Source organism: Mastigoproctus giganteus, chromosome 5, assembly GCF_048544385.1.
Source record: "Mastigoproctus giganteus isolate SK-2022 chromosome 5, ASM4854438v1, whole genome shotgun sequence".
NCBI lineage: Eukaryota > Metazoa > Arthropoda > Arachnida > Uropygi > Thelyphonidae > Mastigoproctus > Mastigoproctus giganteus.
The window spans coordinates 3,489,664-3,516,222 of record NC_143579.1 but is presented as its reverse complement, the minus strand read 5'-3'; the positions used below and the strand labels follow the sequence as shown (position 1 = coordinate 3,516,222).

At 39.8% G+C, this 26,559-nt stretch overlaps 1 protein-coding gene across 1 annotated transcript in view; it reads left to right on the top strand.

Annotated features, from left to right (window-relative positions):
• Positions 1 to 26,559, top strand: part of LOC150085132 (branched-chain alpha-ketoacid dehydrogenase kinase-like) — a 275,984-nt gene that overhangs the window by 48,275 nt on the left and 201,150 nt on the right. Inside the window, exon 3 of the mRNA XM_090373887.1 lies at positions 18,670 to 18,738. Within this exon, the coding sequence (XP_090230013.1) occupies positions 18,670 to 18,738 (69 nt within the window). The remainder of the gene's footprint in view (positions 1 to 18,669; positions 18,739 to 26,559) is intronic.

The window sequence follows — 26,559 nt, the reverse complement described above, 5'->3', positions numbered from 1 at the left end:
CAACCCACAAATTCAGCCAGTTCCTAAAAAGGGTTACAAATCCCTCCCATCCAATTATTGTCTCCCATTGAAATTACTTCTATTCTTTCGAAGGTTATGCAGAAATAAGTAACCCCAACTCTTAAACTATTTAGAAACCTTCCATCTGATCAAAGATCGCCAGTATGGATTCAGTCAGTGCCAATGCACTAGCAATATTCTGTGGGCAAATCCCACCTATGGACAAATTCAATGGGAACGTTTGGGGGTATCAAGCAGTTGCTCTTGACATTTCAAAGGCTTTCAATCATTTTTGGCATGAAGGTCTTCTAAATAAGCTCCCATCTTATGGTTTTCCAACTGTTTTGTAATTTGTTTTCCAGTTTTCTTTCTGACTGTTAACTGTAGGTGATGTTAGATGGCTCTCTGTCTTCTAATTTCTCCACTAATGCTGGTTTTCCCCAAGGTTCAGTTCTTTTTCCCACCTTTTTTTCTCTTGTATATTAATGACCTTCCATTGACCAGAAATGCTATCCACATTTTTGCTAATGATAACATTGCATTCCACCTTCCAGTTTGAGAAACCTTGCCCTGCACAAACAGCTCTGACTCTTCTTGAATATCCACTATCAATTCATTACCTTAAATGCTCATCTCCAGGTAATTCCCCAGTGGGGAAAGATAACTTAGTTGAATTTAGTCCTTCTAAAACTCTGTCCTGTCATATCTCACAAAATGAATCCTTCTAGTCCTATGTTTACCTTCTATGACACTCATTTTTAGGCAAGATCATATATCTCTTCTCTCTCTCTCTCTCTCTCTCTCTCTCTCTCTCTCTCTCTCTCTCTCTCTCTCTCTCTCTGCATAAGCACATTAGAAACATTGCTTCCTCTGCATCTAAAAACTGGAGTTTCTCTCTTTCGCTCTCAGCGTTACTTTTCTTCCAAACAGCTGTTCACTCCGTACAAATTGAAAATCTGCCCTACCATAGAATATTGTTCCCACATCAGGGGCAGTTCGCCAAAACCTCTCTAATGCTTCTAGATTCCATTCAGAAGATGACAGTTAGGTTAATTAATCACTCATTTTTAACAGAGTCTCTTCACTCTCTGTCTCATAGATATTCTGTTTCTGCTGTATGCCTTTTCTATAGATACTTCCATGGACACTGTTCTTATGAATTGGCTTCTATAATTCCCACTTTCTCTTTCAAAACAATCTGAATGTGTGCCACAACCAATCAATATCCTTTTACTGTCCATCTTTAAGCTCACCGAACCAAATTTTCTTTTTCATCATTTATTCATTCAACTTCTGTTTTCTGGAACAACCTTCCTTCATACATTATTTCCTTCATCACTGAAAATGACCTGGTTGCCAATGCCAATTTACAGAAGTTCAAGTCTAATGTCAGCAAATATCTTTATTTTCTCAACCTCCAACACCTTGCATGGTGTAATACCTCTCGTATTTTGGGCAAAAAAAAAAAAAAAAATTGGGCACTACACTGAACCATGGGAGACTCCACTAATAACATTAGTCCCCAAAGAGCAATGTCCATTGATTACCACTGTCTGTTTTCTCCCACTCAACCATCCTTTTATCCATACCACCAACTTACCCTTAATGCCATACTGCCCCAATTTGTACAGCAGTCTTCCATGAAAAAGCATTCCTGAAATCCAATTATATGATATAAAAATAATTTTTTGCATCCATTTCCTTTGAATAACCTCATTGTAGTATCCAATGAAATTGGTCAGTCAAGACTTTCCTTTAGGAAACACACGCCATGTCTGAACTATAACTAGTCTTGTCTAGATTCAATGCTTTTTTTAACCAGTGGCTCCATTATTTTCTCAGGAACAGTTATTACTTATGTCACCTTTTGATTCCCCCCACCTTTGTGAATTGGGGATACTTGGCATTCAGGGGAGGAGATCCCCAGTCCGTGGGGATCTCCTCCCCTGAATCCAAGGAGGTTCTCATAATTACGACTGAAGGTTTGCTTACTTTCTTTGCTGCCTCCTTTAATATAATTGGATAGATCCCATCCACCCCAGGTGCCTTTCTTATGTTTAACTTCAACAATTTCACCTCCACTTTGCTCTCAGTTATTACAAAATCATTTAGCTCCCTGTTGGAGTTTAATAAGCTTCTGCCCTTCTACATTTACACATGAGGAATTCTGTAGGCAAGTGCCTACAGAATTCCTCATGTGTAAATGTAGATGAAAAATACTTATTCAGTTTTTCAGCTATCTGAGTATGGAAATCAACAGTCGAATCATCAATACCAAGTTGACCAATCTGATTCATCCCCTTCCTTCTAGAGTTTATATAAGTAAAGAAGTCTTTGCTGTTTTTCTTTGCACCCTTTGCCAAATATTTCTCGTAATCTGCCTTCGTTTCCCTAACCTTCTTTGTGACTTGATTATAGAATAGCTTATATCTACCATAAGCTTCTGTGTTGTTTGATAATTGATATGCATCCCATGCATTTTTCTTCTCTGCCATGAGTCTCATTAGTTCATCTGACTTCCATTTGGGCCTAAACATTGAACAGCATTTCTTAGTTGATTTGAAAAGCCTAGTAGTTTCCAAGATTAATTCCTTGGCTTCTCATTTTGAATTTGCTGTTGGTAATATCATCAGTTGATTCCACTGTGTAGAATTTAAAAAACTTTCTGAGACCACTGTAGTCACCTTTATGAAAGCAAAAACCCTTCCCTTTACCCCTGATGGGAAAGTTGCATCTTTAAGTAAATCCTACATCAGTACACTGTGATCACTGCCACCTAGTGGTTCCTTTATCTGCAGATTCTACCACAATGAACCAGTATTAAATAATGCTGTTTACCACACTGAAACATTATTTCTGGATGAGTTCAGTAGAGCACATCAGAAATAATGTTTCATTATGGTAGGCATACTTCCTATATTTCTACTTCTCCCTGCTCTGCGAAGAATCCATCTTTTGTGTCACAAATTGCAATATCACTGGCATCTGTTAGCATCAGTGTGCCAAGAAGATTGTGTTGTAACTTGTCTCAGGTAAAAAAAATTCAAGCACTTCAGATTTAAAACCATGAATTTCAACAAATATTCACTTTTTAATATTTTATCAAATTTGGCAACAGCTGAAAAGTACTAATGAAACAATATTGAGCTGCTGGGAACAGAATTTTTTGAGAAATTTTGCCATTTTATTGATCCACTTAGCATGTTAAATCATATAAAAATAGCTTTATAGTCCTAATCACATTCATTAGTTTATTTTTAAATTTAGTTAGAGGTTTTGCAAGATAGTACTAGTAGTGGCAAATAATGTAAGGAAACAAGTTTATAAAGCATCAAGGTTAAGGTGTATTTGTTTTAATTGTGATCTCCAGATGCTATAGCGGCATATATGCCACTATAGCATCTGAAAAGGCATAAGGCCAAGGCTGGCAAGTGTATATATGTAGATCTGTAAGTAAGTGTGTTGTCAAATTGAGTGTTGAGTGCCGGCACTTGGTGACTTTGCAGCCAGGGGACATCTGGCCCCCTGACCATCAGCCAAAAAATGCCAGTATGTAATTTGTTCATCCATACCCTTCAGGAATTTGTCTAATCTTCCTTGAATTTATTCGAATCAACCAGCCACTTCTGTAACAACAGATGGAAGTTTGTTCCATTAATCGATCAACCATCCTTCCTCAACTTGAATTTATGCCCCCTAACGTGTGTAGTCTCAGCAAGAGGAAGGATGCCATCAATATTTAGCTTACTCAATCCATTCGAGACCTTAAATATCTCAATCAGATCTCCCTGCTGCCTAATCTCCAGATGCTGCAATTTGCAGAACTGAAGCCTGTCTTGGTATGAGCACCCTTTTGTTCCCTTCATCAATCTGGTTGCCTTGCTTATCATAGAGCAACTGGTAGCAGTTTCATTAAAGGCATTACACTTGTTCGAAGATCTATTAAGTTTATCATGTTAAAAGACTTTTCTTGCTTTAAAGGTTACTGAATAAATTAATAAACAAATATTGTAATATTACTTATTTTCTGCCAAGAAATACTACTTGTTACTTCTGTTAATATACTTCACTGACTCTGAACTGTCTATCAACACAACTGTTGGGGAGTCCCCTCCAACTCAAAAACAGCTAATTTTGCTGTTATCAACTGACCCTGATAATAATGATACTTCTGGTGACGTTTCTTCTGACAACACTACTGCTTCTTCCAACGTGCAGCCTTGCAGTCTACTGAATAAGTTAGGATCTTCAGAAATTGAGTCGTTAAATTCTCAATGTGACACCTGTCCCTCACTCGCACATTCTCCATCTGTGTGTGAAACTGCTTTTGATTCCACTGGTCATACTTCAATGCCTGATAACCGTGCTTCTGCTACACAGCCTCAACTTGATGCTTCTATAAGCGCTAATTCGACTTATGACACTCCTATGCGGCAATCTACTACCTCCTCATGGAGTGCTGACCCAACCATTTCCTCCGAAAATAGTTTCTCAAAAGGTCCCGCCTATACCATTTGATCACTTTCCACCTAAGCAAGCCGCAGAACTATTATGTTAAGGATCTTGAGGATTATTTGTCCAAAGAATCCAACAAAATGACTAAACAAGTGTCCAAAAATGTTCTTCGGTACTGGGCTGGCCTTGAACATGCTTTAAATAAACTTCTCTTAGAGAACACAAAGCTTCTGACTAAACTTGAAGAAAATGAAAAACATGTCTCTCTTCCTACACCCCCTGATTCCTCCACCTTGACTTAAGCTCAAGTTATAATGGTTCGCCTAGTTCCCCAGCACCTGAACTAAAGATCGTCTCTTCCTCAGCGACCACTGTTGCAGCTAAGCCCACTTCGGCTCCTGCCTAACAGAATATTATTATTCTAAAGGCAGAAGAAAAGTCTAATCTGGGTACAAGCCCTGCTGTTGAATCAGAAGTGACCAAGGCATTGAAGGAAAATGCGAAAAACATTAAAATAAAAACTGAGGCTTACTCGTAATAAGGTCATTGTTATAGAAACTGACTCTGAGGCTGATGCAGCAAAGATTGCATCTTTACCAGCCTGGACTAAAGTGAGGATCTCCTCATCACCCCGTAAAAAATCTGACCCAGCTATACATATTTTTGACTTCAAAAATCTGCAAGACTTTGATATTACACTTGAGGATCTTACCAAGGAACTGTCTTTTGGATTTACCACTAAGTTTACATCCAAAAGTATTGTACATTGGGTCATCAGCATTTCTCCTCAGCTATATAAATTAATTTTCAAGTTACAGTGCCTCTACATTGGGTTTACTGCCCACAAATTTAGATATTTTGTGGTGGTGACAAAATATTACACTTGCCTAGGCTTTGGCCATACAACTACCATGTTTCGACAGGATTCCCCCACTTGTGGTCACTGCTCCAGGCGTGGCCATGTGTTTAGCAAATGCCCAAGTAAATCTGAACCCCAGGATGTGCAAATTACAAATCTAAAAAGGACTCCGGTCACTCTGTTCGAGATTCACAATGCCTAGAGTTTATAAGAGCTAAATAACTGATAAGATTAAGGACCGACTATGAGTAATGCATCTTATAACCATTCTGCTACTGCAAATGGCTCTATTACTTCTGACTTGCGTATCCTTCTTAATGCACACAAATCTCGTCTAGTCGCAGATGAAGTTCGGTAATACCTGGATGTTCACCAATTTGACATACTGGTCCTTCAAGAACCATATCATCAAGGAAAAGTTTCTGGATACCCTCTGTCCATGCATGTCGTTCAGCCTGATCATGCTGAGCCACGTTCTGCATTTGTTATCAAAAATGCTAATCTGAATGTTGTCAAAAGCAATAGCCTTACCACACAACGTGCTGTTTGCATTCATGGGTCCTTGAGGTTGACAGATATGCCAGACAAACTGTACTTGCTACCTGTGAGTCTAAAACGCTGATGGAACTGATATTCGGGTAACACTCAAGTCAAGTGGACCCAATTTCAGCGAAGTCCGGACGGTCTGTGACAGTCACATCCTCTGCTTGCACCTTCACGATGGTGGGACTCGTAATAAGGTCATTGTTATAGAAACTGACTCTGACTGTTAGTAATCCTGGGTATAACCTCCATGCACAAGCACATGGTGGGTGACCATCCAGGTGGTGCCTCCGTAGCCAGGTGGGCAGGAGCAGCAGTGCGTAGCACATGCTTCTTGATTAGACCGGGGTTCGAGCCTGTGACCACCAAATACGGAGGATGCGGAAAGGTCAGGGAATGACCACCGCATATCCCCGGAGCAATATGGCCTTAGTTGCTAATGCTCAAAATAACAAACAAACAAACGACCATCCAGGTGTGAAACACCGTAAGCAGGGGTCGAGGTGTGGTGCCCACACCACGTGGAGGAACGCCGCCCCTCTATGTTACCAGGCAGTACTAGGTGGTGGATGACTCTCATCAACCGGTGCAATACCACCACTTTGTTTATTGGATGCTTGAAGTGGTGGAACCCATGTTTAGTCTCTAGAGCTAAGTTCCGGTCAACCCTTCCCCATCTCTTCCATTGTGCAGTATGATTGATGACTTTTCAGGTTATGATGAACATCGTAGTGAGATCCAATATTCCTTACATTTCGAGGGTACAGCTCTAAAACGGTGTTCGCAGGCCGGCTGCTAGTTAGTACATTGGATTGAACCTATTGGTAACTCTCTAGGAGGCTTCCGGATCAGCTAGTGTATAATCTTGCTACTTCTACTCTGCCAGATAGTGACTGGAGGGAGTCTGAGTAGTATGTATGCAGGGAGCATTGTCGAGGCCACATTATGTCAAGGATCTGAGTATATTCTTACCATGTGTAAGCCATATCCAAAAATTTCATTGCTTCATACAGCATGTCCCCACTTTTTCTTACTATTGAATACACCATGAATTGTCAACCTAATAGAGCAAGCTTATCTGTGAAAAGATCTAAACCTTCCAAGGACTTCCTAATTCATTTCACAAATATATGTGGTCTCAATTCTAATCTCAACGATGTCCATTTATACTTTTTCTGACAGAATCTTCGTTATCGGTTGATTCAACTACTGCTCATCTCAGATGCTCAAATTATTTGCTGTATGATTCTTTTCGCCTCAAAGGTGGTACTTGTGCATATGTCCGTTCTGATATTCCCTGTCAGAGACTTGGCAATTTGGAATCTTCTCTCTTTGATCTTCTCTGGCTTAAAATCTCTCTACCTGATTGTGTCAAATTCATCTGTTGTCTTTGCTGTTCTCTCAACTCCACTAAATTGAAGCTCTTTGACTTCCTCCCTTTGCAGCTTGACTTTCTCCAGTCCAACTTTCCTAACAGTGAGGTAATTTTCCTTGGTGATTTTAATGTTCACAACTCCAGCTGGCTTCGATTTTCTAGTCACACCGACCCAGCTGGTCGAGATGCTGAGACTTTTGCAATTACTAATGATCTTGCACAGATTGTACATTTACCTGTAACAATACTGTTATCTCACAAACAACCCTTTTAAGTACACGGTTGAAGTGAGAGGTCCGTTAGGCACTTCAGATCACAACTTGGTGATTGTCTCTTCTCCAATGGAACCTTTATCTCATGGCTATTCCCAACTTCGTGTTGTTTGTCATTACAAGAATGCAAAATGGGATGACCTGCGAGACATCTTTACTGTTTTTACTGTTTCAGAACTTTTGAAACAGTAATCCTTGGTTGGATTACTGTTTCAAAAGTTCTGATGTCAACGTTTGCTCAGATCATGTCAGTGAAATTATTCTTGCAGGAATGGAATCCTCTATCCCACACTCCACTTTAAAATCTCGTCCTTTATCTGAACCTTGGTTTTCCAATAAATGTGTTAAGGCTGTTCAAGAAAAGAATGTTGCATATCGTATTTGGCTTGTTTATAATTCTTGAGTTTCATTTTCTGCCTACACCAAAGCTCGCAACAATTGTAAAGCAGTTATTAACCAGTCCAAACTAGAGTTTGAACAGGCTAAGAGTAGGAAACTTGCTTCTTGCCCTAATGGTAGCCGAGCAATCTGGTCTCTTGCCAAAGCTATTGGCCGCAACTTTTGCCCATCTCTGCTCCCACCTCTGTCCAAACCAGATGGTTCTGTTGTCACTTCAGCCAAGGATAAAGCTGACCTACTAGTATCCCATTTTTCTTTCAACTCATGCATTAACAATCTTGGTAAAACACCTCCCACTATTCCCAACACGCTCCATTCAATGCCTCCTGTGGTCTTCCATCAAAAGGATGTTAGAAGTATTTTGACGAATCTTGATGCTAAATAAACTCCAGGTCCCGATGGTATTTCTCCACTTGTTCTCAAAACCTGTGCTTCTGAACTTACTCCTATTCTTTCCCGCCTTTTTTTTTTCACTTTCTTATTCCAAAGGTGTTTTTCCTACTGGTTGGAAACTTGCTCATATCCAGCCAGTTCCTAAAAAGGATGACAAATCCCTCCCATCCAATTATCGTCACATTGCAATTACTTCTACTCTTTCTAATGTAATGGAGAAATCAATTAACTGCCAAATTTTAAACTACCTAGAAACCTTCCGTCTAATCAACGATCGCCAGTATGGATTCCGTCAGTGTCGATCCACTGGTGATATTGTGGCTTATGTTACCCATTTATGGACTAATTCAATATTGTGCTTTGAGATGTCAAGAGCAACTACTTGTGTTTCGGTGAAACACAAGTAGTTGCTCTTGACATCTCAATGGCTTTCGATCGTGTTTGGCTAAAGGTCTTCTAAGCAAGCTTCCATCTTATGGTTTGCCAACTGTTTTTAGTAATTGGTTATCCAGTTTTCTCTCTGATTGATCACTGAGGGTGATGGTAGATGGCTCTGTCTTCTTACTTCTCCACTAATGCTGGTGTCCCCCAAGGTTCAGTTCTTTCCCCCACTCTTTTCCCTCTTGTATATTAATGACCTTCTTCCATTGACTGGAAATCCTATCCATAGTTTTGCCGATGATAGCACATTGTATTACACTTTCCATTTTGAGAAACCTTGTCCTGCTCAATCAGCTTCAACTTCTCGAAAATCTGCTACCAATTCCTTAAATGCCAATCTTCAGGTAATTCTCCAGTGGGGCAAAGACAACTTAGTTGATTTCAACCCTTCTAAAACTCAGTCTTGTATTATATCTCACAAAAAGGATTCTTCTGCTCCTATGCTTATCTTTATTGACACTCCGATTTCTAGGCAAAATGATATATCTCTTTTGGGGATTACCCTGACTTCTAATCTCTCTTGGCACAAGCACATTACAAATATTGCTTCTTCTGCATCTAAAACACTTGGTTTTCTCTTTCGCTCTCGGCATTACTTTTCTTCCAAACTGCTGATCACTCTGTATAAATCGCAAATCCACCCTGCCATGGAATATTGTTCCCACATATAGGGTGGTGCCCCCAAAACCTCTCTCAGGCTTCTTGATTCCATTCAGAAGAGGGCAGTTAGGTTAATTAATGACTCATCTCTAACAGAGTTTCTGCACTCGCTGACTCATAGACGTACTGTTTCTGCTGCATGCCTCTTCTACAGATACTTCCATTGGCACTGTTATTCTGAATTAACTTCTATAATTCCTGCTCTCTCTTTCAAAACAGTCCGAACGCGTGCTGCCACCAGCCAACATGCATTTACTGTCCAACTTCAAACTCGCAGAACCAACTTTTCATCTTCCTCGTTTATTCATTCTGTTTTCCATTTTCATTCGGAAAGTTCCTTCCGTATGAAGGAAGGTTCATTCAACCTTCCTTCATACGTATTTCATGAAAATTACAGTCTACAGAAGTTCAAGTCCAATGTCAACAAATATCTTCTTTCGTCTTCTCAACCTCCAACCCAGCACGGTACTAAGTACTATAGGTTCTAACACCTCTCTTGTTTGGGGTTTACATAAAAAAAAAAAAGTTTCGACCTCTAGCACCTCTTATTTCCTGGTACCTTTATACTGTCCACCTACTTCTGATATCACTGTTTATCTTCAATACCTTGATAATGTTTTTGCTACTGTTGGTTCTACAAACCTTTTTATCATGTCAGATGCCCATGCAAAGTCTCTACTCTGGTTCTCATCCTCCTCTGATGCTAAAGGCAGACTTATCGAAGAATTCCTACTCTCTTATCACCTTGTTACTCTCAACCAGCCTGACATTCCTTGTACCTTCAGCTCTACATCTGGAGAGAGCAATATTGACATAACTGTGAAGTGGTATGCCAATGATACCACTGTTTCTGACTGGTTTGTTAACTGTGGCATTTGCTCTAGTGATCACAGAGCCTATTACCTTTGTGATTAAGTCTTCCTCTCCAGACACCTTTTTTCCTTTGCGGGATGTTCGCCGTTTCTCCCTTAAACATATATTATGGCCTCGTTTTGATGATGATGCTCTTCAGTTCTCATTCACAGACTCTATGATGAATACTATTGCTAATTACCCTGCATCTGACTATGCAAAGTATGTCCAAGATGCTTTGTTTAAGACCTGCTCTCGTGCTGCTAAGAGGAAGTGCTGCCTAAACATTCAACACCGTGGTGGAGTCACGACTTGTCCATCTTATGCCGTTGTGTGTTCCGTGCTCGCTGGTCCTTCCAACGACACCGTACAAGCTGGCCAACTGCAGACGTTGAGCAGCTAAAAAATGAATATCATAACCTCAAAAGGCAATATGCCAAGGCCATAAAGGACAGTAAAAGGTCCACTTGGAGAACATTTGTTTTAACCTCGGGTAACTCTGACCCTTGGGGTCTGGTTCATTGTCTCTCTAGAAACAAGGTTCACCCTCCAGAAATTTACCAGTCTGTTGATTATCACAATGATGAAACACTGACTTGGACTAGCACTGTCAATGCCATATTTGATGCAGTTCTTCCCTCAGATGACCCCTGCTGTGATCTTCCTATTCACCAACAAATTAGATCTCTCAACAGTGCCTATCTTACTTCTGAATCCACTCCCTGCTTCAGCCAGGCAGAGGTTGATTTTGCAATCTCCAAAATCAATTATAATAGCTATCCTGGAATTGATAACCTCGAGGGCATTTTTATCAAGCGACTACACAAACTCTATCCATCTGTCTTTGTCACAATGTATAATAAATGCTTGAACAAGGCAACTTTTCCTGTCCTTTGGAAGATGGCATTGTTAAAATTAATTCCCAAACCTGGTGCTCCTATCTCTGCTAAGGCCTATCGTCCTATTGCATTATTGTCCAACTTGGGTAAAACTCTCGAGCGACTTATTGCTGCCCTCTAGATTTTCTATTTACTGAACACTCATTAAAGTCCTCCAACCAGTTTGGCTTTCGTACAGGCCGTGGAACTGAGGAGGCTTCGGTTGAACTTCTCTCCAGAGTAAACAACTTCACTTTTAAATATTCTATGGCTATTTTCGTAGATTTCTCTGGAGCCTTTGACTCCCTTTAGTGGGACAGCTTCTTTGCTTGCCTCAGGGCTGCTCGATGCTCCTCACAACTTTACAACCTAACCTGCAACTACTTTCTCCACCATTCTGTACAAGTCATTTCTGGAACTCAGCAACTTAGTCGTTCTGTCTCTCGAGGATGCCCACAAGGTTCGGTGCTTAGTCTGCTCATCTGGGATTTGGTTCTAGATGAGTCGTTCTGTCTCTCGAGGATGCCCACAAGGTTCGGTGCTTAGTCTGCTCATCTGGGATTTGGTTCTAGATGAGTGGTTTCTCAGTTCGACTCCCAATGCTTCTAAAATAGCATATGCCAATGATCTAACTCTTCTTGTCCTTGGTAATTCTTGTGCTTCTTTGGAAAGTACTTCCAGTAGCATTATGAATGATCTGTGCTCTTGGTCCGCTATTAATAAACTTACCATTTCTCCTAACAAGACTAAGCTTCTTTATCTTAAGGGCAACCTTAACATTTTCAGGCCTCCGATTGTTAAACTTTTTGGTCGTTCTCCCTCCATGGTTGACTCGCATAAATTTTTGAGTATTATTCTAGATCGTAAGTTAAACTTTCAGAAACATATCTTGCACCTTCACGTTAAAAAAAGCCAAATATACATCTATGCTTGTCTGTCTTTCACATCAATCCTGGGGTATTAACCATCATACCCTTCATCTTTTGTACAAAGTGGTGTTTGTTCTGATTTGTACCTGTGGCGCTGATGCCTGGTTTTGGTATACTAAGAAGATTGCCATCCAAAAGAAACTCTCCTCTATCCAAAGACGTATGCTCTTAATGATGAGTCATACCTGTTGCACTGTCTCGAAAGCTGCGCTCCAGGTTTTAAATGGTTGCCTACCTCTGGATCTCCAAATCGCTTATCGAGGTTTTTGCTATTACCTTAGACATGCCATTCCAGTTGACTTTTTAGACTTCACTGTTAATATCCACTGCGATCCTAAAACTGAAAAAACTTGTTTCTGGAACCACTTGGTTCAACTCTGGCAAAATCGGTGGTCTTCTTCAAAAGGTATGTTCTTCTTCATACTCACAAGTAAATTTATTCCATCTGTGTCCTTTGCCTTACAAAAGTCTGTTCTAAAATGGTTCAGTCCGAGTCTTCACACTCTTTTTCTCTTCTAACTGATCATGGTTCCCTTCATGCTAAACTCGCTATGTTTAACCTGTCTGATTCACCCCTCTGTAACTGTGGCAGCCCAGAAGACTGGCAGCATGTTCTTTTCACCTGTCCATATTACTTTTTTTTTTTTTTTTTTTTTTTTTTTATTTGGTAGTTGTTGGCGCATCGGCTTCTGTGGCCATATTGCACCTCCCAAGGTTTTTGCAGTACTTTGATCCAAGCCCGAGGCGGGAATCGAACCCGCGACCTTTGGGTTGCTGGGCAGGTACTTTACCCACTCGGCTAGCCCGGTCGGCTCCATATTACTTGGATCTTCGTCAGCCTCTGTCTATTTTGTGTCAACCATTCTCCCCAGGCAATCAGTCTTCTCTCTTGGACTCCAAAGAAAAATTTCATCTTCTGCAAAATTTTGCACATAAAGCCTTTGTCAGACATGGACAAATCATCAGTAGTGCCCCAATTTCAGGAACTACTCCTATTCCAGCTCTACCTCCAGTTCAGACCAGCATCTCTATCATCGCCATCTCGTGATACCACCGTCACTACCATCATTTTTTTTTTTTTCCCATTTTATTAACTTATTTTTATCTTTATTTTTACTGAATTTTATTTTATTTTAGTTTATTTTTTTTTACTTATTTTTATCTTTAATTTTTCTGATTATTTTACTATTATTTTATTATTTATTTATATTTTAATTTATTAAAATTAACTTTATTTGCTCATATTTTGAATGATTCGACATTCAGTATGTGACACTTTAGGTTTGCTGCGGTTCACGCTCAGTTGTGGCCCGCCTCCTCGTGATGTAGACAGGTAGCAGGACGCACCTCCCTGGTGCTTGCTTCCTGATAGCAAAGCAGCCAGAAACAACTAAACAACATAACAAACACATACACAGCACAAACTTAGCATTACATTCATTTCTGGCCTTTCTGCAGAGTTTTGTTAACATCACAGTGTACCACGGCAGAGTTGAACTAGTGTTTGGGAACAACTTTACATAAGATACTATACATGTATTTCTCTGCACCTGTTCCTTCTGCACCTTCATTCCTAAAATGAAGCTTCCAGACCTGCATACCATACTTAAGATGCAGCTTAACCGTGGCCTTGTACAAAAGGGATAAGCACCTCCTTATCCCCTAGCAAAGTTTCTATATATCATTGACAAAACTCCAAGAGCTGTCATGCCAGCTTGTATTCACAACTCAGAGAATTTCATATCTTACTGCACAATTACCCCATTTTTTTTTTTTTTTTTTTAATTTACCACTATCTTGAGTGTAGTACCACTGCACTGTTGGTATGTTTATCTGGGATTACTGCTACCATACCTTGCATTTGTCAATGTTAAACTTCAACTGCCATATTCCAGCCCCCTGACCTAATTTCCTACAAAGTGTGCATTTGGTGACTTAATTAATGTCTATTTCAAATCCATGAAATTTATTTACAATGCTCTTAGCATTAGTGTATGTGCAAGTAAAATGCACTTGTTCTTACTCTTAGTTACCGTAACACAGCCATTATTTACTTGTTACTTTATGTCCTTTCCATATATGGAAACTAAACAACTAAACAATTAAAGTGGTACCGGGGAGGGGGGTCTCCCCCAACTTCACATTTATAGCTTTTGAGATGCATTAAAAAGATGAGTGCAAGTTATTGTATGGTTTGTGTTGTGTTGGTATATTCTTCATTTGTCTTCTTATTCCCTGGGCATCAGGATCTTAACATTGCTCGTCCAGTACTGTGGGGAGGTGAGATAGGTCAGTAAGTGTCTCATGTCTCTGGGACTGAAAAGGCCTTGGGGGTATTTTTGCAATCCGATTTGAAGTTTTCTAGGCAGTGCTGACAGGCTACCAGGACAGCTCGTGGAGTTTATCAATGTTATATAGGAATTATGATAGCAGTGATAAGAAGATCATCAGCGAATATCATCTTTTAAGGGCACAAAAGGTGATATAGTTGTACACGTTGGCACTAATAATATTAAGAGTGGGAGACCGGCAGAATTACTTAACAAGTACAGGTCACTGTTGAACAAAAGCCGAGAATTAGGGTTGAATTTGAAAGTGTCTGCAATTCTGCCCAGACACGATAGGAGGGAGTATATGATGAGAGCCTTGTCGATCAATTCGGCCCTGGAAAGATTATGCAAGGCTCAAGGGGTAGAATTTTTTTCAGCCTGGACTGTACTTGTTAACAGGAGAGATTGCTTCTACAGGGATGGGATACACTTAAATAGAAAGGGCGCAAGAATATTTGCTGATGCTATCGAGGCAGTGTTAGGTGGGTCGGAAACCTGCTAGCTTGGGGGGAGACAAAGACCAATAGATTGACAGTAGCCACTGGCAGAGGTGAAAGAGATTCTTGCACTGCTTCTATTAGAATGAGCAGAAGCCTGAAAAACAAGATGCATGGTATTTCAGAGACTGCTGGGAGCCATTGTGGTACAAGTAAACACATGGGTTGTGTTAGGGTAGCTAAGAATAGAAACAGGTGCAGGTATACTTGCGTGTACACCAATGCTAGGAGTTTAGTAAATAAATTTGATGAATTTGAGGTATTGCTCAAAACATCAAAGGCAGATATTGTTGGGATATCAGAGACGTGGTGTCACACAGATATAAGGGATGCAGAACTGCAGTTTGGGGAGTACAACGTCTACAGAAAGGATAGGAAGGGGGGAGGGGTTATGCTATTAGTTAAGAAACACAGAAAAACCAAGGAAGTGAAGCCAGTCGACATCGCCGGACAGTGCAGTGTTGAGTCAGTTTGGTGTGACATAAGCATTGGGAGATCAAAATTGAGAGTAGGAGTGTGCTATAGGCCTAATGACTCTGATGAGTATAATAAGAAACTGTACAGGGAAATAGAGTGGGCCAGTAAATCAGAGAGTCTTATAATGGGAGATTTTAATTTCCCAGATATTGACTGGAATTTGGGGGCTGGTTACTCACACACTAGCAGGGCTTTTGTGGATTTATTGGATGATTGTTTTCTACATCAGCATGTTCGGGAGGCAACTAGAGGGAGTAATACTCTTGATTTGATTATCAGCAGTGATTCTTCATGCATTAAGAATCCGCAGATAAATGAACCAGTAGGTGGCAGTGATCACAGTGTGCTGAAGTGGGATTTACTGAAAGAGGTAACTACCATTAGGGGTAAAGGGAAGGGTTATTGCTTCCGTAAAGGCGACTACGATGGACTGAGACAGTATTTAAATTCTATACAGTGGGACCACCTGATGATGTTACCAACAGCAAATTCAAAATGGGAACCATTCAAAGAACTTATCTTGGAAGCTACTAGGCTTTACATACCAACTAAGAAATATTGTTCAAGGTTTAGGCCAAAATGGATGTCAGATGAACTAATGAGGCATATGGCAGAGAAGAAAAATGCATGGTATACTTACAAATTCACACATGATACAGAAGCCTATGATAGATACAAGTTGATATGCAACCAAGTTACAAAGGAGGTTAGGCAGGCGAAGGCAGATTACGAGAAATCCTTGGCAAGGGATGCAAAGAAAAACAGCAAAGAGTTCTTTACTTATGTAAACTCTAGAAGAAAGGGGATGAATCAGATTGGTCCACTTGATATTGATGGGTCAACTGTTGATGATCCTGCTCAGGTAGCTAACAAACTAAATGAATATTTTGCATCGACATTCACACATGAGTTATTCAGCAAGGGGAATGCCAGAGGTGTATTCAACTCTAGCAGTAAGCTACAGAATCTTGAAATAACTGGGAGTAAAGTGGAGGAGAAACTGTTGAAGATAAACACAAGAAAGGCACCCGGGGTGGATGGGATCTATCCAGTTATATTAAAGGAGGCAGCAAAGGAAGTAAGCAAACCCTTAGCCATAATTATGAGAGCTTCCTTGGACTCAGGGGAGGTACCCATAGACTGGAAATGTGCAAATGTGACCCCAATTCACAAAGGAGGATCAAAGGCTGACACAAGTAATTATAGACCTGTGAGCTTAACTTCTGTTCCAGGAAAATTAATGGAGGCACTGGTTAAAGAAGCACTGCAGGATCATTTAGACAAGACTTCAGTTATAGCTCAGACACAGCATGGTTTTGTTAAGGGGAAGTCTTGCCTGACCAACTTGATTGGATACTATGATGCAGTCACAAAAGAACTGGATGCAGGGAATAACTTTGATATTATATACTTGGATCTTAGAAAGGCTTTTGATACTGTTGCACATGGAAGACTGCTACACAAATTGGAGCAGTGTGACATTGGAGGCAAATTGCTGCTATGGATAAAGGGGTGGTTGAGGGGGAGAAGACAGAGAGTGGTAATCAATGGACACTGCTCATCGTGGACTAATGTTATTAGTGGAGTCCCTCAGGGCTCAGTGTTGGGTCCATTATTGTTTTCTGTATTTATAAATGATATTGATGATGGTATATCAAGCTTAATGTCCAAGTTTGCAGATGATACAAAGGTTGGCAGGGTTGTCAAGGACACTACTGACACTATGCTGCTGCAACAGGATTTGGAAAGGTTGAGCAGATGGGCTGAGAGGTGGCAAATGAAGTTTAACATTGACAAATGTAAAGTAATACACATGGGAAACAGCAACCCCAGAGCAACGTATCAACTCTGTGGTACTACACTGACAGTGGTAGAGAATGAAAGGGACTTGGGGGTGATTGTGCAGGCAGATATGAAGTTCTCTGAGCAGTGCAGACGGGCTGCAAGAGTAGCTCATGGAGTATTGTCAATGATATACAGGAATTTTTCCAGCAGGGATAAGGAGGTGATTATTCCATTGTATAAGGCAATGGTCAGGCCACACCTAGAGTACTGTATACAGGTCTGGAGGCCTCATTTCAAGAAGGATGTAGAGCTGCTGGAACGAGTACAGAGAAGGGCAACAAGATTAGTGAATGGAACAAAGGGGTGCTCTTACGAAGAAAGGCTTAAGTTTTGCAAATTACAGTGTCTGGAGACTAGGCACCAGCGAGGTGATCTGATAGAGGTGTATAAAGCCTTGAATGGTTTAAGCATGCTCAAATCCCATTGAGCATGCTCAATGGTTTAAGCATGCTCAATGGGATTCTTCCTCTAGCTCAGAAAAATCACCTGAGAGGGCATAAATTCAAATTGAGGAAAGACAGATGTAGGATAGATGTGCGGAAATTTGCCTTTAGCCAGCGGGTGGTTGGTTGGTGGAACAGACTGCCATCCCTTGTGGTGGAGGTTGATAGCCTAAATAAGTTTAAGGCTCAGCTGGACAGGTATTTTGAACGAACAGAGGGGTGAAGTGGAAGTGGGTTTTTTTTTTTTTTTTTGGCTGATGCTGCATAAGCTTGCTTTCTTGCATCAAATGCCTCTACTAATGCTAATGCTAAAAGATGGTTATCCCATTATATGAGACTATGGTTAGGCCACATCTTGAGTTTGCATACAGGACTGGAAGCCTCATTTTAGGAAGGATGTAAAACTGCTGGAATGGGTACAGAGAAGGACAGGTGAGATTTGTGAGGGGAACAAAGGGGGTGCTCTTACCAAGAAAGGCTTCAGTTCTGCAAATTGAATAATGGAGACTAGACGAGGTGATCTGATTGAAATGTTTAAGGCTTTGAATGGCTTGAACAAAATCAGGACTCTTCCTCTTGCTCAGTCTATGCAAATGAGGGGGTATAAATTCAAATTGAGGAAGCTTGATTGCAGAATAGATGTGTGGAAGTTTGCCTTCAGCTAACAGGTGATTAATTGCCAGAACAAGCTACCATCCATTGTTGTGGAGTGGTTTGAATAAATTCACTGTAGAATTAGACAAACTATTGGAGCAGATGGATAGGTGAAATGAGATTTTTTTTTTTTTTTTTTTTTGCTGATATAAGTTTGAAATTTGCCATTATTAATACTAATGCCAACTGACTTTTGAGACACTGTACATCTAAAATATAAACTATTCTAAAGACATATTCTGTTAAGCTGAATTCAGGCTTTGCATTCAATTCACAACTTTAGAAATGAGTACTTTTTGTTGAAAATGAATTAATCTGATCTCTTGTGATCCCATCTATACTTTTTTTTTTTTTTTTTTTCTTTCAGCCCTCAGTTCGTCTGACCCCATCTACAATATTATATTCAGGACGAAGTCAAGATGGCAGTCATCTTCTTGTAAGTATCAATTAGGAATATTCCAGAAATAAAGGATGCTATTAGCAACTAAAATTTTTTTTTTTTTTTTTTTTCTTACACAAATATTGTGTAATTTAATTTTTTTTTTGCTTTGTTATATGTTCCAGTTTCTGTATAAAATCCTGTTCAAATCGATTTTTTTTTTTTTTTTTTTTTTAAGCAAATGGTAGTATAGAACTATTTTAAACATTTTCATTTTTTTGAATTTTATTTTAAACTTGCATTATTTGGTGTGTGAAACTTATTTGTTTTCTTAGGTTTAACCTTAACCATTATTACAATCTTAATATAACCTATTAAATTATTTGATGAATGGTATGTATTGTAAGATGTTCATAAATTTTGCTGCTCAAAAAACTGTGTGTGTTAATTAAGTTTTAAATATATTAAGAATTTTTGTATTGCTGGCATGTAAAACCTTCAATTTTTTTTTATTTTAGATTTTGTTTAGATTTATTTCGATTTTGTTTTTGCCCCCAACCACAGACTTTCTTCTGTATTACTTTTCACTATTAGATTGGATACTAGTATTTGCCTTGGGGATTTGTACATAGTTGTGGAGTCCCATCCATGCATTATTCTGTAGCTGCACCTTTAACAGAAGGGTAATACCAAGAAAAAAAATAAAATAAAATAAAAATTGCAATTCAACTGTTTTCTCACTCATCTTAGATGATGATTAGTAAACTGTTGTGATCATTGACTTTATTATTGAACATTACATGCTTCTTATCAGTTCATCATCATCATCATCATCATCATCAGCCATTTTCAATCCACTGCAGGATGAAGGCCTCTCCAGCAACTTTCCAGTTCCTTCTGTTTTGAGCACTGGCCATCCATTTACTACTCAAACTCATGAATTTCATCTATCCACCTCCGCCTTTGTCTTCCAGGTTTTCTTCTAGCTCCTCTTGGGTACCATTCTGTTATTTTCTTAGTCCATCTGTCATCATGTCTTCGAGCTATGTGTCCTGCCCAAGACCATTTTAGTTCTTTAGTTTTGATAAGAATGTCCTTTACTTGAGTTTGCCGCCTAATCCATGTGTTTCTCTTCTTATCTAACAGTCTGATTCCCAATATAATTCGTTCCATTCTTCGCTGTGTAGTTCTTAGCTTCTCTTCCATTCTTTTGGTGAGTGCCCAAGTTTCACTTCCATAAGTCATGGTGGGGAGTATACATTGATTCATTATTTTACGTTTCAGACAAACTGGGATATTGCTCTTCAGTATGTGACTATATTTCCTGAATGCTATCCATCCAAAATTTATTCTTCTCTTGACTTCCAGCCATTTATCATTATTACAGCTAATAACTTGTCCCAGATAAGTAATGACTCCACCTTTTCAATTACTGCTCCTTCAATCATTATTTCCCTTTCCGTGGCATACTTGTTCATCATTACTTTTGTTTTAGCCATATTCATCTTTAGTCCAAAATCCTTACTAACTGTGCATAACTGATTAAGATTTTCCTCTAATTCTTTGGAATCGTGGCTTATGACCACAATATCATCTGCAAATCGTAAATGGTTTAGGTACTCTCCGTTCACATTGACTCCTTTCTGCGACCAGTCTAATCTTCTGAAAGCTTCCTCAAGGGCAGCAGTAAACAGCTTCGGAGATATTGTGTCTCCTTGTCGAACTCCTTTCTCGATTTTAAATTTCCTACTGTCTTTGTCTAGTCTGATAAAGGATGTAGCACTCTCATATATTTTCTTCAAAATCATAATATATGGAGTATCTATGCCTTGTCTTTCCAGTGCCCGAAACATTGCCTTATGCTGTATGGAGTCAAATGCCTTTTCATAATCCACAAATGCCAGGCATAATGGTGTTTTATATTCATTCGCTTTCTCCATTAGCTGTGATATTACGTGAAGGTGATCCATAGTTGAGAATCCTGTCCTAAAGCCAGCTTGCTCTTTTGGTCGATTCTCATCAAGTATTCTTTCTAATCTGTTAGTAATGACCCTTGTGAACAACTTGTAGATATGGGATAACAAGCTAATTGGTCTATAATTTCCAATTTCTGATTTATCTCCTTTCTTATGCAGCAAAACTATAATTGCATTATTCCACTGCTTAGGCATCACACCTTTTCTAATGCACTTTGTGAAGGGCCTTGCCAGTTTTTGTGTTATGTCTCTTCCTCCCAATTTTAACAACTCTACAATAACTTCATCTTCCCCCGGGGCTTTCCGATTCTTCATTTTCTTCAATGCATGTTCTACCTCATCAGGAAGAATATCGGGTATGTCGTATGTGTTGCTACTTTGCAATCCATGTTCCCCACTGCTGGTATCATTCTCTCGCTCCTTGTATAATTCTCTAGAATAGTCTTCTGCTATTTGAATTATGCCTTCTCTGCTGTTTATAAGTACACCATCACTATTCTTCAGTTTCAGTATCATTTGTCTTTCTGTATTACTGCTCATGGCTGCTGATTTAAATCCTTTGTTTTCCCTTAATGCTTGTTCTACTTTTCTTGTGTTAAATCTTCTTATGTCCTCTCTGAGTCTCTTTCTAATGGCTTTGTATAACTCAGTATACTCAATTTTCTCCCTGTCAGTGTTTTTCTTGCTCTTCATTTGTCGTCTTTGGTTCATCATGACAAGTGTTTCTTGACTAATTTTTTCTTCTTTGGATTTCTGTTTCCCTATAGGTTTCTTGGGCTTTATCACTTTCAGAAAGTTGTAATATTCCTCGTCGATATCTTGGTCCTGAGCAGTCTGCAGAAGCTCAAACTTGTTCTTAAGTTCCAGTACATACTGCTTTTTCTCCTCCTCTGTTATTTCAAAGACCTTTTGTATTATTTACTCGAGTCAGTTTTTTCCTTTCCTTTCCTACATCTATATCAAGTGTACATCTTACCATTCTGTGATCACTTCCAACATTTACCTTATTCAGGACGGTAACATCATTCACAATATATCTTCTGTTAGTGAGGATGAAGTCAATTTCATTAGTTGTTAATCCATTTGGACTCTTCCATGTCCACTTTCTGTTCGCCCTTTTCTTGAAAAAAGTGTTCATTACTGAGAGTCCTTGAGATTCTGCAAATTCCACAAGTCTTTCACCTCTTTTATTTCTTTCACCAATTCCAAAAATTCCTATAGTTCCTCTTTCTGCGCTGTTTTTGTCTTTTTCAAACCTTAGCATCCCCCATAATAATAGTGTAGTGGGTTTTCTGCTCATCTAGAAGACTCAATTTCAGTGTACATTTCTTCAACCTCTTCATCATCATGGCTTCATGTTGGTGCATAAATCATTATAATCTTTAGCTTATACCTCTTAGAAATCTTGAATATTAGTCTTGACACCCTTGGTGATGCATTTTTGAATTCCAAAATGTTGATTTTTATATCTTTATGGACCAGAAACCCAACTCCACCTTCACTCCTTTCACTATTTCCATTGGTGTACAGCAGATTTCCACTTGATAAACTTATAAGTGATTCATTTCTTCTTCTTGTTTCAGCCAAACCGATGATATTCCAATTCACATTTTCTAATTCCTTTTCCAGCTCTAATATCCTGTCTTCACCGATGAGTGATCGTACGTTATAACAGGCCAAGTTCAATTTCCGTGCATGGCAGCCTGGTCGTACCCAGAGATTCTTAGCACCCTCTGCTTCCACTCTGATCCTCTCGCTGCCGTAAGAGGGAGAGTGAAAGCTGCTGGGGACTGAGGGCCATTTGTATTGTTGTGCTCTCATTGCTGGAGGGTTTGGTCTTTTCCTCTTCATGCTGACCAGGCGTCTTGAAGAGAACCACTCTACACGTTCGTTGCCACCTAAGTGACGTAACAGGGCTTACCATCGAGAAGGTGTGCATGAGTGGATTTTAGGGAGGCAGGCCAACCGGACTTCTCCTAAATCTTCTGTAATAGAGAGATATTGGATCCATCAGTGTTTTAGGCTGAGTGTCTGATAACACACAGGATACCTGTTCCCCTCTAAGCCCCTTAATTAAACAATTAGCCTTATCGATTTCATTTTCACTTATCATTTATTCTTCACTGTGATAGTTTATTCCCAGGATCCTGACAATCGAAACGTTTCCTGGTATTGATTTGAAGTTAGTTAGTTTTTCTCAGATCAAAAGTCAGTTTTTCTTAAATCAAATATTAGTGTTAGTATTTCTCTAACTTTTAATTTAAATTTAGTCACTAGAGCATTACTGGACTCAGGAGGGATTCCAATGAAATCTCTCCTGAGTCCAGTGATGCTCTCATAATTAGCCTTAATGGTTCCAGGCACTCACTTGCCTCTTCCCTTAAAATTATAGGATATATGCCACCAACGCCAGGAGCCTTACTCACCTGTAGGCCCGAAAGTTTTTTCATTAAATAATGATGTGAAATTTCAATATCATTAATTTCATATTTTTAAACTTTACTCCCATAATTTCTTTATGGGAGTGAAGTATGGGCTTGGCACATCCGGGGTTCTCTGCTAGATATCATCATTTTTCTCCTTCTTGGTGATTCCCTTCTACTTCTCTCTCTCTAGGGTAATTCTGTCCCCCCCCCCCAGCTGGTGCAGCATAAGCCTCAGGTTTTCTTAGCATTAGCATTAGTAGAGACATATGATGCAAGAAAGCAAGCTTATTCAGCATCAGCCAAAATTAAAAAAAAAAAAAAAAACACACCACTCCCATTTCACCCCACCGTTCCCTCGAAATACCTGTCCAGTTGAGCAGTGTCCATTGATTACCACTCTCTGTCTTCTGCCACTCAACCATCCCCTTATCCATAGCAGCAATTTCCCACCAATGCCACAATGCTTCAATTTGTGCAGCAGTCTTCCATGTGCAACAGTATCAAAAGCCTTTCTAAGATCCAAATATATAATATCATAGTTATTCCCTGCATCCAATTCTTTTGTGACTACATCATAGAATCCAATCAAATTGGTCAGGCAAGACCTGTCCTTAACTAAACCATGCTGTGTCTGAGCTATAACTGAATTCTTGTCAAGATGATCCTGCAGTGCTTCTTTAACCAGTGCTTCCATTAATTTTCCTGGAACAGAAGTTAAACTCACAGGTCTATAATTACTTTTGTCAGCCTTTGATCCTCCTTTGTGAATTGGGCTTACATTTGCACATCTCCAGTCTGTGGGTACCTCCCCTGAGTCCAAGGAAGCTCTCATAATTATGGCTAATGGATTGCTTACTTCCTTTGCTGCCCCCTTTAATATAACTGGATAGATCCCATCCACCCCAGGTGTCTTTCTTGTATTTATCTTCAACAATTTCTCCTCCACTTTACTCTCAATTATTACAAAATCATCTAGCTCAAATAGCAGTATGATTGGGATTGTCCTGTATTCTTGTAGTAAATGAATAATCTGTGCAACGTCATTAGAAATTGCAAAAGCCTCAGCATCTCGACCAGCTGGGTTGGTGTGACTAGAAAACGGAAGCCAGCTGGAGTTGTGAACACTAAAATCACCAAGGAAAATTATCTCACTGTTAGGAAAGTTGGACTGGAGAAAGTCAGGTTGCAAAGAGAGAAAGTCAAAGAGCTCCAGGTGATTGGTGGAGTTGGGAGAATGGCAGAGACAATAGATGAATTTGACACAATGAGGTAGAGAGATTTTAAGCCAAGAGAAGATCGAAAAGAGGAGATTCCAAATTACGAAGTCTCTGACAGGGACTATCAGAACAGACATATGCCCAAGTACCACCTTTGAGGCAAAAGGAATCGTACAGCGAACAATTTGGGCAACTGAGATGAGCAGTAGTTGAATCAACTGATAACTGAGATTCTGTCAGAAAAAGTACATGGGGTTTGGCAGACTGCAAATGGAAATGGACATCGTTGAGATTGGAACTGAGACCACGTATATTTGTGAAATGAACTAGGAAGTGTTTGGGAGGTTTAGATATTTTCACAGATAAGCCTACTCTATTAGTTTGACAGTTCATGGTGTATTCAATAGTAAGGAGAAGTGTGTGTGTGTGTGGGGGGGGGGACATGCTGTGTGAAGTAATGAAATTTTTGGATATGGCGTACACATGTAAGAATATACCCAGATCCTTGATATAATGTGGCCTCGAGAATGCCCCCCCCCACCTGCAAACACACTACTCGGATTCCCTCCAGTCACTGTCTGGCAGAGTAGAGGTAGCAAGATTATACACTAGCTGATCTGGAAGCCTCCTAAAGAGTTACCAATTGGTTCGGTCTGGTGTACTGACTAGCGGCTGGCCTGCGAATACTGTTTTAGAGCTATACCCTCAATGTAAAGAAGATTGGAACTAGCCATGATGTTAATCATAACCTCAAAAGTCATCAGTCATACTGCATGATAGAAGAGATGGGGAAGGGTTAACCAGAACTTAAGCTCTGGAGACTAAACATGGGTCTCACCACTTGAAGCCTCCAGTAAGCAAAGTGGTGGTATTTCACCGGTTGATGAGAGTCATCTACCACCTAGTTTGCCTGGTAACAAAGCCGGGCGGCATTCTTCCATGTGGTGTGGATGCCACACCTCAACTCCTGCTTACGTTGGTTCATACCTGGGTGGTCACCCAATGTGCTTGTGCATGGAGGTTATATCCAGGATTACCAACAGTCCCACTATCGTGAAGGTGCAAGCAGAGGATTTGGCTGTCACAGATCGTCCGGACTTCACTGAAATTGGGGCTGCTTGACTTGAATGTCACCCGAATATCAATTCGATCAGCGTTTTAGACTCCCAGGTAGAAAGTACAGCTTGTCTGGCATATCTGAGAGAATCTCAAGGACCAACTACCCTGATGCACCCCTTGAAGTTATTTAGCTACCCTTTACCCTGTCTTTAGCTACCTGCTCATTTGAAATTTCTGCCCTCATAACATCTTGGTAATGTAATCTGTTGCAGTAACAAACAAGAATTCTTGAGTTATGTGCAAATTTTTATTAGAAAATCAGTGGACAGTGCTCGGCATGGATTAATATTATTTGTGGAGTCCCCCACTGTTCGGTGGTGGGACCATTGTTGTTTTCTATATTTATCAATGATATTGATTAAGGTATAACTGGTTTAATGCCCAAGATTTCGGATGATATAAAGGTTGGAAGGATTGTTAATGTCAGTAACAACAGGATCTGGAAAAGTTGGGCAGATGGGTTGAGAATTGGTAAGTGAAGTTTAACATTGACAAATGCAAAGTACTGCATTATGGGTAGTAATAACCTGAGAGTAATGTACCAACTGTGCAGTACTACACTCAGGGTAGTGGAGAATGAAAAAGACCTGGGGTAATTGTGCATTCAGATATGAAGTTTTTAGAGCAGTGCAGACAGGCTGGCAGAGCACCTAATGGGGTCTTGTCAATGATATACAGGCACTTTGCTAAGCATAGATAAGGAGGTGATTATCCCTTTGTATAAGGCAATGGTCAGGCCACACCTTGAGTACTGCATACAGGTCTGGAGGCCTCATTTATTGAAGAATGTAGAGCTGCTGGAAAAGTACAGAGAAAGGCAACAAATTTTGCGAGGGAAATAATGATTTCACAACTGAAACATTTCTCTCCCGAGAAATGTTTCAGTTGTGTAAATTGCAGTGTGTGTAGACTTGGCACCTGCGAGATGATCTGATTCAGGTGTGTATAAGGCTTTGAATGGTTTGAGCTAGCTCAATGCTCATGGGATTCTTCCTCTTGCTCAGGTTATACACTTGAGGGAGCATAAATTCAAATTGAAGTAAGACAGCTGCAGAATAGACGTGCAGAAATTTGTCTTTAGCCAGCGAGTGGTTGTTTGCTGGATCAAACTTCCATCTGTCATTATGGAAATTGATAGCT